Below are 13,251 nucleotides of genomic sequence, written 5' to 3'. Positions count from 1 at the left end.
GGACACATTGCGCGCATTCCATCTAGACAGGTGTTTAAATTACAGCAGGAATAAATACAGGTGATGGATTGAAAGAGGGGGTAGAAGAAACACAGAGGGGGAGGCCAATTTCCGGTTGCTGGCCCGCCCAAGTGTTACTGCTTGTTACTGCTGTTTGCTAAAAGTAGCGCTGCTGCCAGTGCTATAATTAAAATATGATAGTATTGCCCTGATGGCTTCCCAGAATATACCCACCACCCACCCAGATACATAACCTTTTGGTGTCCAAAGAGGATCCAGGGTCAGGCCTAACTAAATCACTATTGCTCTACTGGCGCACGCTCTAGAAATGCTACGGTCCTGAATGCTCGAATGAAGTCCAGAACTCAAAGATAATTCAATAAATATTTACTGTATTGCTGATCATGGGCAAAGCCTTGGGTAAAGTCCTAAGAGAATGGGTACTAAAATGTGGCCTTTGCCCCTAAGCCATGAAGGAATTGGTAATCTAGTGAGACAGACACCTAGACAAATAGCAATATTAAAGGCCTCCAGAATATGATAATTGCCATAATAAAAGTGTTAAGGAGGGCTTTCCTGGTGGTGCAGTGGTTGAGAGTCCGCCTGCCGATGCAGGGGACACAGGTTTGTGCCCTGGTCCGGGAAGATCCCACATGCCGTGGAGCGGCTGGGCCCGTGAGCCATGGCCGCTGAGCCTGCACGTCCGGAGCCTGTGCTCCGCAGCGGGAGAGGCCACAGCAGTGAGGGGCCCGCGTACCACCCAAAAAAAAAAAAAAAAAAAAAAGTTTTAAGGAAATTCAAAGAAGGCAATTGAACCAGGCCTAAAAGGATAGGTAGTAGGCCTGGTATGGGGCTGGTGGAATGGTAGTGGTTCCTAGGGGAAAAGAAAAGGTGGAGTAAAAATGCAGAGCCAGATAAGCAGGAAGAATGAGAAACAGAAAGCACTCTAATTTGGCTAACATTTAGAGTAATGGAAGACAGGAACAGACCTTGCCACTCATTCTGCTCTCCATCTAGTAGACGGCAGTAAGCTACGTAGTGCTATGTCAGCATTGTGGTGGAAGCAGAGACATCTAGCTGAGAGTCACCACAGTCAGGTGAGAGATAATAAGGCTGGGACGCAGGACACACTCTTGATGGTCTCTCCTCATTTCCCCCGAGGCTGAAGAAGAGTGCTGGGCCTTCGAACTGCGTTCGGAGTATGATGATAAAAGCTCTCAAGTTCATGTATTCATTCTTCATGTTTTCTTTCTGGATCAGCCCTCTTTTGTATTACATCTTCCCAAGCGGCTGGCAAGGCAAGGTGGCACTGCCTGCCATTTAAGAACGGAAGGCCAAAGAGTGGGCATCTTAGGACAGCTTTATTCTAGGGCCTCATGGGAAAATACACCTTTCCTTAGGTTTATCTTTCCATGCCTCTCTTCAACAGTAAAATGGTTTGAGGACCAAGACTGGTGGGTGGGCCTGGGGTGGGGGGGAAGTGCCCATGAGGCTGACTTGATGGCTTCAGTCTAGGCTTGAGGCCTGGCAGCAGAAGAAGACATTGGATCATCTAGCCCACGTCAACAAAGCTAGGAATTCCACTCAGGAGTTTGGGGCCAAAAATCTTATAGTGATTAAGAGAAGCTTGGTCCTGGAGGATCCTCTCTGGGCATCTTCTCCTGACCCTCAAGTTAGCGGCTATAGAATCTGGATTCCGGCCACCGTTCTCTCTCAACCAGTGTTTAACGACCACACGTGCAGTAACTTCTAGATCCACCATGGAACAACAAAACCAAACAAACTGACATTTAAGGATGGTGAGGTTTTAGTATATATCTGAAAAGACAACACGGATTAATGAAAAAAATAAGATGCCGGTATCCACTGTGATACCGAGTCCTCCGCCAGAGCAACATTAACCAGCATCTACCTCTGTGTATGCGTGTGCTATCAGTCCCTCAAGGACAAGATACTCTCCACTCACAGCAGAACCCAGGATTCTGCATTTCTACGGTATGTCTACAAATGTAGTGGCAAAAACCCTTCTCTGACTGGGGCTTATGGATCTTCACATGACTTTTACCTTTCTTAACACAGTACCAAGGTGTATCATTGCTGCTTGGGAAAACACAAGCAGCACATATAGTTACAGCTATGCCAGGAGGGGCAGGAATTATTCCCAACCTGGAAATTGAAAAATGAGAGGCTTAATTGGTGTTTCATCATTAGCCCTAGGAAGGTCTTTCACACCACTTCAGCACAGCGGTATCCTGAAATCTTGTTGCTACCATCTTGTGCTTTACTTCCTAATGTTAGATTTATTTTTCACAAAAGAGCTCCCTCAGCTGTAAAGGATCCTTGCCATTACACTGCTTCAAGAACATAATGGTAGGGCTTCCCTGGCGGCACAGTGGTTGAGAGTCCGCCTGCTGATGCAGGGGACATGGGTTCGTGCCCCGGTCCGGGAAGATCCCACATGCCGCGGAGCGGCTGTGCCCGTGAGCTATGGCTGCTGAGCCTGCGCGTCTGGAGCCTGTGCTCTGCAACGGGAGAGGCCACAACAGTGAGAGGCCTGCATACCGCAAAAAAGAAAGAAAGAAAGAAAAAAGAACATAATGGTAGAGTTGAAAAGCTTCATGCCATGTTTTGCACTGTATTATAATTACAGGTTTATTCGCCTACCTTGCCCCACAAATAACATGCTCCTTTAGGACAGGGACTGTATCTTATTCCATTGTACCCCTAGAGTTTACCCAGTAGGCACAAAAGCATTTATATAAATGAAGTGGGTCTCATCTAGTCCCAAAGACACACACACACACACACACACACACACACACCCCCCTCAATCTCCAGCTAGTAGCTAGTTTCACCAGTGAGTAGAGAAGTGATTCATGTCACTGGAAGGTTAGCAAGGAAATTAAAGGTTCCAAATTACCTCTTTTTACAAATACCACAAGGGAAGGACTGCTTTGGAATAAGGGGAAATGAAATAATCAGTGACTAGACTGAGGGATAAGTGTTGTTCTTGCTATATCGCCCTGCATAATTTTAGAGATGATTTCTGCCTGGTCTTGAAGTTTGGGGCAAAGTTCTCAAATGAGTGAAATAATAGCTTAGACATACAGATTTTGTTCCTTGTCTACACAATGAATATACTATATCTGTTTCTTCTTGGCACTGAAACTGCAAAGGGCTAACACCCTTTTTGAGATTCGCTTAGGGAACCTCAGGTTCACTAAGGCAGTTTGCAAATTTCATGTATCTTATTTATCAAAATGGAGATGGAAATTCAACATTAAAGACTTGGTAACCGCTTAACACGTGAGCAAATCAGTGTCATGGCATTCCCAGTGCAGCTAACAATCTTGGCACAGCTCACTCTCCTCATTATAGCATGGTCCATAAAATCTTAAATAAATCTTGTCTGATGAGGTCTAGAGATAGGGTTCCACAAGATTATTTCATTAATCCAACAAATATTTATCAGACACTCTGTGGCATTCTTTTGAGAATTGAGAACAATTTTTTTAAATTACAAAAATCCTTGCCTTCATGGAGATTATGGCCTAGAAGGGGGTATCACTGAAATATACAAAGAAGGTGTTAAGCAAACATAATCACAAATTTGGAGTGATCATTTTTGGCGAAATTACTGATATTAATGACCACATGCTACCTAAAAGTTTTCAGAAGTTCTTAACTTGGAGACCATGGGCCCATAGGGCATCAAGAGGGAGTCAAGTTGGAGGGGGAGGGAGTGTCTATGAACCCTCTGAAATTAATGCACATCTCTAAGTGTGGGTGCATATTTTTTCAGGAGAAAAATTATAGCCTCCATTCAATACTCGAAGGGATCTCTGACTCCAAAAAAGGTTAAAAATAACTTCATATCACTGATGTGGAGATAAATTTTTCTAAATCTGTATTCATACTGTACTCAGAACTACACCAATATCATCTTGAGAACAACGTTCTCTGTGTCATTCATATATGAAGGCTCATCAGAATATGATGGGATCAGCTGAGCCTGTTGTGGAACTTTCATTCCCGTGACCACAGGGCCCTGAATGATTTGGAATAGGGAAATGCAGTGGCTAGTCCTGCCTGACTTGTTTTTACCATGTGAGGCAATCCTTGAATAAAAAACACCAGTGGACCAAGACCTGTTTCACTCAAGAAAAAAGAAAATGAAAACCCAAAGTGCCAGATCTGTACTTATTACACGATTTTCATCACTGGATAAATATTAGAGAATATATTCAATCAAGAACATGAAAAGAATCATCCTTAAACAGCTACTTTTTAACCATTCTTCCAAGGGCACTTCCTGAGCAGGTATTAAATCAACAGTCACAACAACCAACATGTTTTAAGGCAGCTTCAACTCCTTTATAAATTCTTGGATACTGATAAAGTGAACCTCAAGAAATTTACACTCCAATCACCGGGAGATAAGAGTTATAACATTAATCACATTTTTAAAGGGGTTAGGAAAAGCAAGGAATGTCTGCAGTTCTGCTACATTAGCAGTAAGTTCTCTTGTCGTACCTTCCCGCTCTCTTGAACGTTGTCATTTACATGATATACATACACATATAGACACTTGGTGTTCCAAAATCTACAAAGAGTGCCAGATCAAGAATTGCCAAAGATATTCTTGGAAAACCTTACAAGATGGCCACATCCCTTTCGAGCGCTTCCAATTTATACGTTCAGTTTTTGAGTCGATAGGGGCTGCCACCACCACGATAAATAGATCCATTCCCACTGCAACCCTGGGGATTAAGAAGGCTGCACAGTGTTGAAGTTGACTTCACTACAAAATAATCTGCTGGCTTGGCTACGACTCTACAGCAGTGTTAAGCTCCATCACCGTAGTCTGATGAGGGGTGAGAGTCCTGTTTCAAACAGGAAGAGACAGAAAAACACTGATGGAAAGAGTGTGAAGTCAAAGAGACTTGGGTTTGAGTCCTGGTGCGGTTACTTGGCATTTATGTGACCTTAGCAGAGTCACTTATCCTTTCGGCTATTTTCTTCACCTGTAAAAAAAATTAAGTATCTACTTCATAAGGTTAAAGAGATAATGCATATAAAGTATTTAGCACAGTGCCCAGTACAAAGCAGACATTCAACTAATGTCAGCTGCTTTATTATGAAGGGCAGGTGCAGCATTGTCAGCAAAAAAAATGGAAGAGGAATAGTTTTTATAAAGAACATAAAAACCAACATAACACAGAAGAGAAATTCTTTTCAATTCAGCAAGCATGTGATAAGTGCCTACCAAGGGCAAGGTTGCTGTGCTGGGTGATGGGTTAGAAAGAACAGCCATCACATAGTTTATAACTCAACAGGAAAGAAGAGACATAAAATAACAATAACAGATTTATTATAGAGAGTGACTAATGAAGGGCCAAAGGGACATAGACAATGGAAAGATGACTTCTGGCTAGGGCAGCAGGGGGTTCTTCTTTCACTTATTTATTTTAAAAAATGTGTGTTGAATACACACTATATACCACGCTGGAAAAAACTGGTGAAAAAATGGACATGGTCACCTCCTCCCCATCTTTTTTTTTTTTTTTTTTTTTAGCGGTATGCGGGCCTCTCACTGTTGTGGCCTCTCCCATTGCGGAGCACAGGCTCCGGACGCGCAGGCTCAGCGGCCATGACTCACGGGCCCAGCTGCTCCGCGGCATGTGGGATCTTCCCGGACTGGGGCATGAACCCGTGTCCCCTGCATCGGCAGGCGGACTCTCAACCACTGCGCCACCAGGGAAGCCCCTCACCTCCCCATCTTTAATCAAGTACCTTACAGTCCCGTAGAATCAGCACATTTACTGAGTACTACCTGTGAGTCAGGTTCTGAGGCAGCAAAGGACACTGCCTCCAAAGAGCTCACTGTCCACTAAAGGAGATAGCTGTATGGCAAGTAAAATGTCATGTGTACAAGTGAAGTGGCACCTTTGTTGAGCCTGGACAAATGCAAACAGTTAGATATGGTGACTGGGGAACGTTTCCCATGAGAAGATAGCTCAAACTAAGCATGGAGACTGAGAGAAATTCTGGGTGAGCTGCACAAAAACATATGTGATGGGAAGGAGAGAGGCTGGAGAAATAGCCTGGAGCCAGATTCCACACAAAGGCTTTGAATAATATTCAATAGCTGGGGCTTCACCTTGAAGATAACAGGAAGCCCCTTTGAGATTCCTGAGCAGAGGAGTATCATTATCAGACTGGTGATTTAGAAAGATTCCTTTAGAGCAAAGACTAGGGTGAACAGAGGAGAATGGCCAGGAGACCACTTAGGAGGTAATTGTAGATGTCCAGTCAAGACATAATTAAGTCCTTAAGCAGGACAGTAGATGTGAAAGTGAAACAGAGAAGATATATATCAGAGACATTATAGAGTCAGAATCAATGAGAACTGGCAACTGCCTGGACGTAGGGAGAATGAAGAAGCAAAGAGAGATGATGAGAAATCAAAGGCTCCACACCTAACTCCCTAGGAGAACTGCAGTGTCACTAATACAAAGGGGAAAAGGGAAGAAGAACAAATAGGTTTTAGATATGTTGAATATTTTTTGAATATTTTCAAAGCATGTTTAAAATATGTTGAATATTTTGGATCCTTGTAATACAGTCAGGTGGAAATGTCTAGCAGGCAGTTGGAAATTTGGACATGACACTCAGCAAACAGGTTCAAACTAAAGATGCATATTTGGGAGAAATCTGCAGAACAGCACTAGATGAAGCTATGGGAAGAGGAAGTTTACCCAAGGGGAGACTATAGAGAGGAAAGAAGTTCGGTTGAGCTCTGGAATTCAGAGGCATGTTGGAAGATACCTATGAAGAGCAGCGAGAAGCAGATGCCCAGGCATCAACCCCCTTCTTTAATCAGAGAGACTCTGCTGGTGTCAGTTTCTATATTTCAGGTCTCTATACCAGTGGCTTTTTAAAAATGTTGAAACTGGTATCTAGTTTTTCAGGGGGTAAGTAGAGGATGAGCTCTCAGAGGACTTACTGAAGGCTGGAGAAGCTAAGGGAAGTTTTCACGTAGGAGGCAGTCAATAATAGTGTCATGTGCTAAAAAAGAGAGTAAGGATTAAAAATAGGTGACTGAAGTTGGCAATTCCAAGGTCATCAGTGACTTTGAGAGAGAGTTGGTCGATACAGTAAGAGAAAAGAAAGGTTATTTTAGAGTAAGAGACCATCAGTAGGCCAAGGACCTAAGGAAAACCGGGGGTTTAAAGCCTCAAAAGACATAGAAGAGCTAGGGAATTAGATAGGATCAATTGGAGCTAGAACCTAGAGCAGGGAGGCACAGAGATGCAGGAGAATTCATCTTGATGCTAAAGTTACCCCACTCGACAGAGAAGAAAATCAAGGCACAGGGAAGTTAGATAACTTGTCCAAGGTCTCGATGACTCAAGAGCTTCTGCTTTTTCTATTTACCCTTTTCTGTTTCTAGATATGGGAAAAAGTAATGTATATAATACAAAGAAGTACAATTTTTCTACCCAGAAAAGTACAGAACCAAAGAAGCTAGACTTGGGGAAAAAACTACAAAATCAGAACACAAATGTACAGTAGTTCAAATGTGTCCAGATACACTGAGGAGGCAGGAAGACAGTCTCCAGTGCCAAATGCCCAAGCTTGTGATAAACTGGGGGCCACTGGCTCCAATCCTAGAGAACTGTAACCATTTCAAAAAACTTAGCTTCCTCTCTGCCAGTTTCAACTTCAAATTGATATTTCTGAAACTGAGATTGACTCAGGTCCACTGTGGACCCTGACGAAATGAGCATGATCACAATGGTAACCGCTGAAGCAGAAGAAATGATACAAGAATTCCTTTGTATAGGAATGAGTGCGAGTGAATGAGTAACCAGTGTAAGCAAACATTCTCTACCTCAACATATGCCCTCCTCTAGGACTAGGCAGAAAAGTATCAGGGTAAGGAGCAAAAGGGGAAAGAAATTGAATGGTTTTCTTTCCCATTCGCCCTCTAAATGAAAAATGTGAGAAGCAAAAAGCATCTCCTCCCTCCTATGTATCTGTCAGCACATTTCCAGGAGGCCTGGCCACATCCCGGGCACCGGCTGGCCTGGGAACAGAGCCTGACACAGCACATGCGCAAGCATCGGAGCCCTCGCCTGGGTGGTCTGCTGTTATTCCTTTGATTAAACTCCCAGGCTGGAAGAGCTGGCGCTGCTCCTAATGATAGCTGGGTCCTGCAATCTCACACTGGCCCGCACAGACAGGCCAGGGCTCCCTCTCCTCTCCCTCTCCTCACCGCAGAGCTGGGTTACTTCGCCACATTCTCCTGTTCGCTGACAGCAGTGACCACAAAGGGCTACTTCTGTGCGTGCAGAGGGCTACAGTTTTAAAGCACACCTCTCCCGGCACTGGATGAGGCAGAGATAGTGAGACCTCACACTCAAGCTCTACGCCAGCCCACCTCAGCTACCATAGCACTCTCCCCCACAAGAGAAAGACGCTTCTAGAAAACCCTGCTTTCAGGGATGTATGGTTTCCAAAGGATTCCAGTCCCCAGAGATAACCAGCTTCTCACGTGCCAAGGGAAAGAACTAAATTTGACCTGCTCTCTGCTCAGATTTGTTAGGTATTTGTTGAATAATCATATGTTAAGAACACGTGTCTCTGTATTTCCAGCATATGCAAACACTTCCAAAGTGGCCACGGTGGCCACTTCGTGTGGCAGGGAAATTTCAATATTCTCATATGTTCTAGCCTATAAATAAAGTTAAATCGTAGCAGAAAGAGTAAAAGTAATTGCAAGATAAATGAGGTTCTGTTTTTAGCTATACAAATTCATAAGAATCTAGCCTCTAATGGAAATTCAGGGAACTTCAAGCTTTATTATCAAATTTTGGGGTTGTCAGAGTACTTTGCTTCTTTTCTTCCGGCTAATTCACTGCTCCTCAGCATCTTCAACAGAGAGCAGGGAGGAAAAGGGGATGGCATTGCTTCATCCTGCAATCCATCCTCCTCCCAGCTACCTAAGTGATGCAGCTAAAAGGCAAGGCCCATTTGTCTCTGTGGCTCCTGGTCATCTATTAGATAAAGAGCGAGTTCCTTCACAGGGCGTTCAAAGCTCTCCTTGAATCAGCCCTTGTCTTCTCCTCCAGCTTCCATCCCAGCTGCTCCCTATCCTCCATCACCACTAACCACCAGCTTTCTGTTTCCCCACATACACACATGCTAGCTTATTTTGGAGCCTGCCCTACCCTTCTTCTGCCACCCACCAGCCTACCCTTAAGATTCAGTGTAGGTGTAATCTCTTTCAAGAAGGCTGCTTTGGCCTTCCCACTCCCACCCACAGGCTGGGTTAGATGCCCTTTGGTGGTTTTGTTATTCCCTAGAAACACCTCTGCAGATGCCATGCTAGTACTATCATATGTTTATGTGGCTGTCACCCTTACCAGATTGTGAGTTATTTCACGCTGAGGTCTATGTCTTTTTTTTTTTTTAATTAATTTATTTATTTATGGTTGTGTTGGGTCTTCGTTTCTGTGTGACGGCTTTTTCTAGCTGTGGCAAGCGGGGGCCACTCTTCACCGCGGTACGCGGGCCTCTCACTGTCGCAGCCTCTCTTGTTGCGGAGCACAGGCTCCAGACGCGCAGGCTCAGTAATTGTGGCTCACGGGCCCAGTTGCTCCGTGGCATGTGGGATCTTCCCAGACCAGGGCTCGAACCCGTGTCCCCTGCATTGGCAGGCAGACTCTCAACCACTGTGCCACCAGGGAAGCCCCAGAGGTCTATGTCTTATATCATCCCTGTGGCTTAGTACCAAGGCCTGGAACACTCTCAAGAGCGTAATAAAATGTTTTTGAATGAACAAATTGAAAGGATACATTTGAATAAAAAGTTCTATGGAGAATGCCACTAAAAGCTTTCATGAGCAAGTAGTTGAAATCATAGACAAAATAAAGTGATTTTTCAGAAATTCCCTCAAATTTCATTTTTTTTGGCCACACTGTGCGGCATGCGGGATCTTAGTTCCCCACGACCAGGGATCAAACCCACACCCCCTGTGGTGGAAGCACAGAGTCCCAACTGCTGGGTCACCAGGGAAGTCCCAAATTTCAGGGTTTTTATACTCATCTTCCAAAATAGCACAAATAATTTAAAATCAGCATACCTTATTTAGTGGAAGGTCTCTTAACACCTTGCCCAGAAAAGCAATGTAAAGATATATCAGGGTTTATGGCATATAATGAAAGCAATACTCAGAGGAAAATCCATAGCTTTAAATACAATAAAAAACAAGACATGAGTGAAAATAAATGAAGTACCCAACTCAAGAAACTGGGAGGAAATAACAAAATAAAGCTAGAGAAAACAGAAGAAAGGAAGTTAGCAAAGATAAAACAAGAAGATAACCAATTAACAAACAATAAAACAACAGAATGAATAGATATATCCTATCAAAAAAAGGGAAGGGGGAAAGAAAATCTTCATTAACCCTATTGGATATGTGGAAAAAAAGAAAATGCAAAATAGGAATTGAAAATAAGGAAATAATCACAGGTAAGAGGAAATAAAAAACATTTAAAGTGACTACTGGACACAGAGTTATTTCTGGTGGAGCTGAGTTGAAGGTTTCACACTCCAAGCCCAGAGAGGAGAGCAGAGCTTTCAGCACGTTCTGTCTGGATGCCTGCCTCTCACCAGGACTACAGACACCTTACCACTTGCCTCAGTGAGTAAGGAACCAAGGCACTTTCTTTCAAACACAGCTAGGAGTAAAAGGAAATGGCCAGTAAACAGATGTCCCAGGGCCCTTATTAAGCCATTATAACATGTTATTATTTACCAGAAAAAGAACAATAGAAGAATTTCCCAAATTCCAAATTAAGGAACTACTTTCTCCAAGCGGAAATAACACAAATAACACATACTTGAGCTTTTCAATAACAACATTCATTTCGGTAACACAGTATTTTATCCAAAAACTGATTTCAAATCAAATTAGAAACCATTTATTATTAAAAGCCTTTTATGGTTGAAATAGCAATCTTTTCTAAGTATCAGTATATGGCATTCAGACTTTACAGAAAGGTTTCTGCATACTATCCTCATGACCCTGTTGTATTTTCCTCATCAACAAATAGAGACCCTGAGGTTAATGGAAGTTGAGTGAATTGCCCACGATCACACAGCTAGTAAGTGGTAGAAGAAAGCAGGTCTTTATATGGCTAATCCAGCCCTTTTCCCACTACTGCACCCTGCTTATTACATACTACAGTCCCTCCCTCAGTATTGCACCAAGGATTAACCACCCTATTTATTACCAAGGCTCTAAAAGTTAAGACTGACATCTAATGGCGAGTTCAGATCTCTATGAAGAGAAGTCTGATGGAATTTTAATTCACTGGCACTGAAATTCTTCTTAGATGAGACAGACTGAAGGGGAATGACTTTCCAGTAAGGATACAATCACCTTGGATTCCCAAAGGATCAGGATCCCCTCATTTTGGCAAGCTTTGCTGTCTACCAAATGATAGGAGGTGAAAATAGGTAAACACTAACACTGGCTATGTTTTTTACTATAATTGCAAAGAAAATTTCTTAATGTCTTGGTGCTTCTAGCTGCTCGTTAAAAATTGGAACATATACTCTAGTCAGTGACCCACTGAGAAAAGTGTAGCAGATCATTGGCCCTCTCCCTTCCTCATAGCCACTTCACATTTCACACTTCCTTCCCATTCTACCATGGCCATGATATTCCGTTTCCTTTTCCCATCATTCTGTCACTAAAATCTAACTATTAACTCCCTTCAAGTCTCAACACTACCGTATAAGATTCTTCACTTCCTAATTCACATTAGACTTCCTTATCTACTCCCTTCAAACTATCAGGGATTTGAAAAAGAAAATTAATTACAACCTCACACTCTGGGATGAGGCTGAAGTAAAGCTAAGGCTTACTTTGAATTGTGGTCCAGAATTTTACACAGAAAAGTAGGGCACCACCAGGGAGCAGTATGTTGCCTACTTTTAACATGCACTTGAAGTAATCTACAGCTTCACTTTTTCCTAGACTCAATTATCACTAGAGAGTTGCCACCAGTTAAGGGACATGACACCACAAAGATATAGCAAAATATAACTGTGGAGTTAAATCAGAATAATTCCTTTGGAGGACTTTGATGCCGTTTGCATTAAGGAAAGGGAAAAAAACATGGCTTCTACTTCCAGTTAAATACCATGGGGATAATCATCAAGAAGGGCAAAAAGAATCCCAAAGTTCTTAAAAGGTTCATCTAACTTCACTGTGTTGTAAGCTTGTCAGTATATATACAACAAAGTCAAAATCCTGGTATCCATCAAGCTTGCCGGGTGACCTTGACTACATCACTCATTTCAGCCCCAGTTTCCCCCATCTGTAAAATGTGAGGACGATATGTGTTGGATGAGGGTGTATTGAAATTCATTAATCAGTGCCCAGAAAAGATCCTGACATCATGAGATGAAAGGCAGTAAAAAAAAAAAAAAAAAAAAAAAAAAGTAAAGAAAAGTAAAAGGTAATGTTATGGCATTCTGGTAAAAAGATTTATAAGACTAGAACTCACTGGAAAATTTTACCAGAGAAATAAGTTATTTTTAAAGATCCTTTAAAAGTGCATTTACAGCTGAACATTCAAGTCTATTTATCCATGAAGTAAGTACATCATAGCTAGCAGCACACTTAAGTTTGCAATACCTGTGACAGAAACCCTTTCTTTAAAGCTGAAGGAATGCTTTTATTCTTTAGCTTGAAACCAACTAATATTCATTCAACAAGCAACAGCATATGGGCATTAGTAAAGACAGGGAAGGACAGAGTACCCTGTAGTTAACCCTATCCAGTGATCCAAAGAACTCTCTGGCACCCCGAACTATCCATACCTGCTGGGTGAGGACACTGACGTGAGTGGATGGAGAATACTGCCTTGCTGCCTGCTTCTCAGCTAGCCGCTGAAGTTCAGCCGTAACCGTACTTGGGTTGTACCGTCTGCTGTATGAGGAACCATCTTCTCCCTCCTTCTGTGTTTTGGCTACTCCTGAATGCTGCTTGTTTGGATGGCATGAACCTGCTAAAAAAGAAAAGTTTTCATCCACTTAGGAAAAAAGCCCTGAAAAACTTAGGATGATGACAGCAAAATCTCAGCCAACAGATACTTTACTGACTCCTAGGGATCTCTGACAACATAAGGAGCAGTAAACTATCCTCAGATGCTCACAAAAGTAAAACTAAATCCT

At 42.7% G+C, this 13,251-nt stretch overlaps 1 protein-coding gene across 18 annotated transcripts in view; it reads right to left on the bottom strand.

Moving 5' to 3' along the window:
- The window catches only part of TTLL5 (tubulin tyrosine ligase like 5), a 309,168-nt gene that overhangs the window by 163,400 nt on the left and 132,517 nt on the right, over window positions 1–13,251 (bottom strand). For 14 of the 18 annotated variants that reach the window (XM_033408371.2, XM_049706827.1, XM_033408745.2 and 11 more), the window contains one exon: window positions 12,898–13,085. In XM_033408371.2, the coding sequence (XP_033264262.2) occupies window positions 12,898–13,085 (188 nt within the window). The remainder of the gene's footprint in view (window positions 1–12,897; window positions 13,086–13,251) is intronic. The other 4 variants (XM_004262260.3, XM_033408420.2, XM_033408475.2 and 1 more) reach the window with 1 other exon arrangement.

This window comes from Orcinus orca, chromosome 2 (assembly GCF_937001465.1).
Source record: "Orcinus orca chromosome 2, mOrcOrc1.1, whole genome shotgun sequence".
In the NCBI taxonomy this organism is placed as follows: Eukaryota; Metazoa; Chordata; class Mammalia; order Artiodactyla; family Delphinidae; genus Orcinus; species Orcinus orca.
This window is presented reverse-complemented; position numbering and strand designations above follow the sequence as displayed.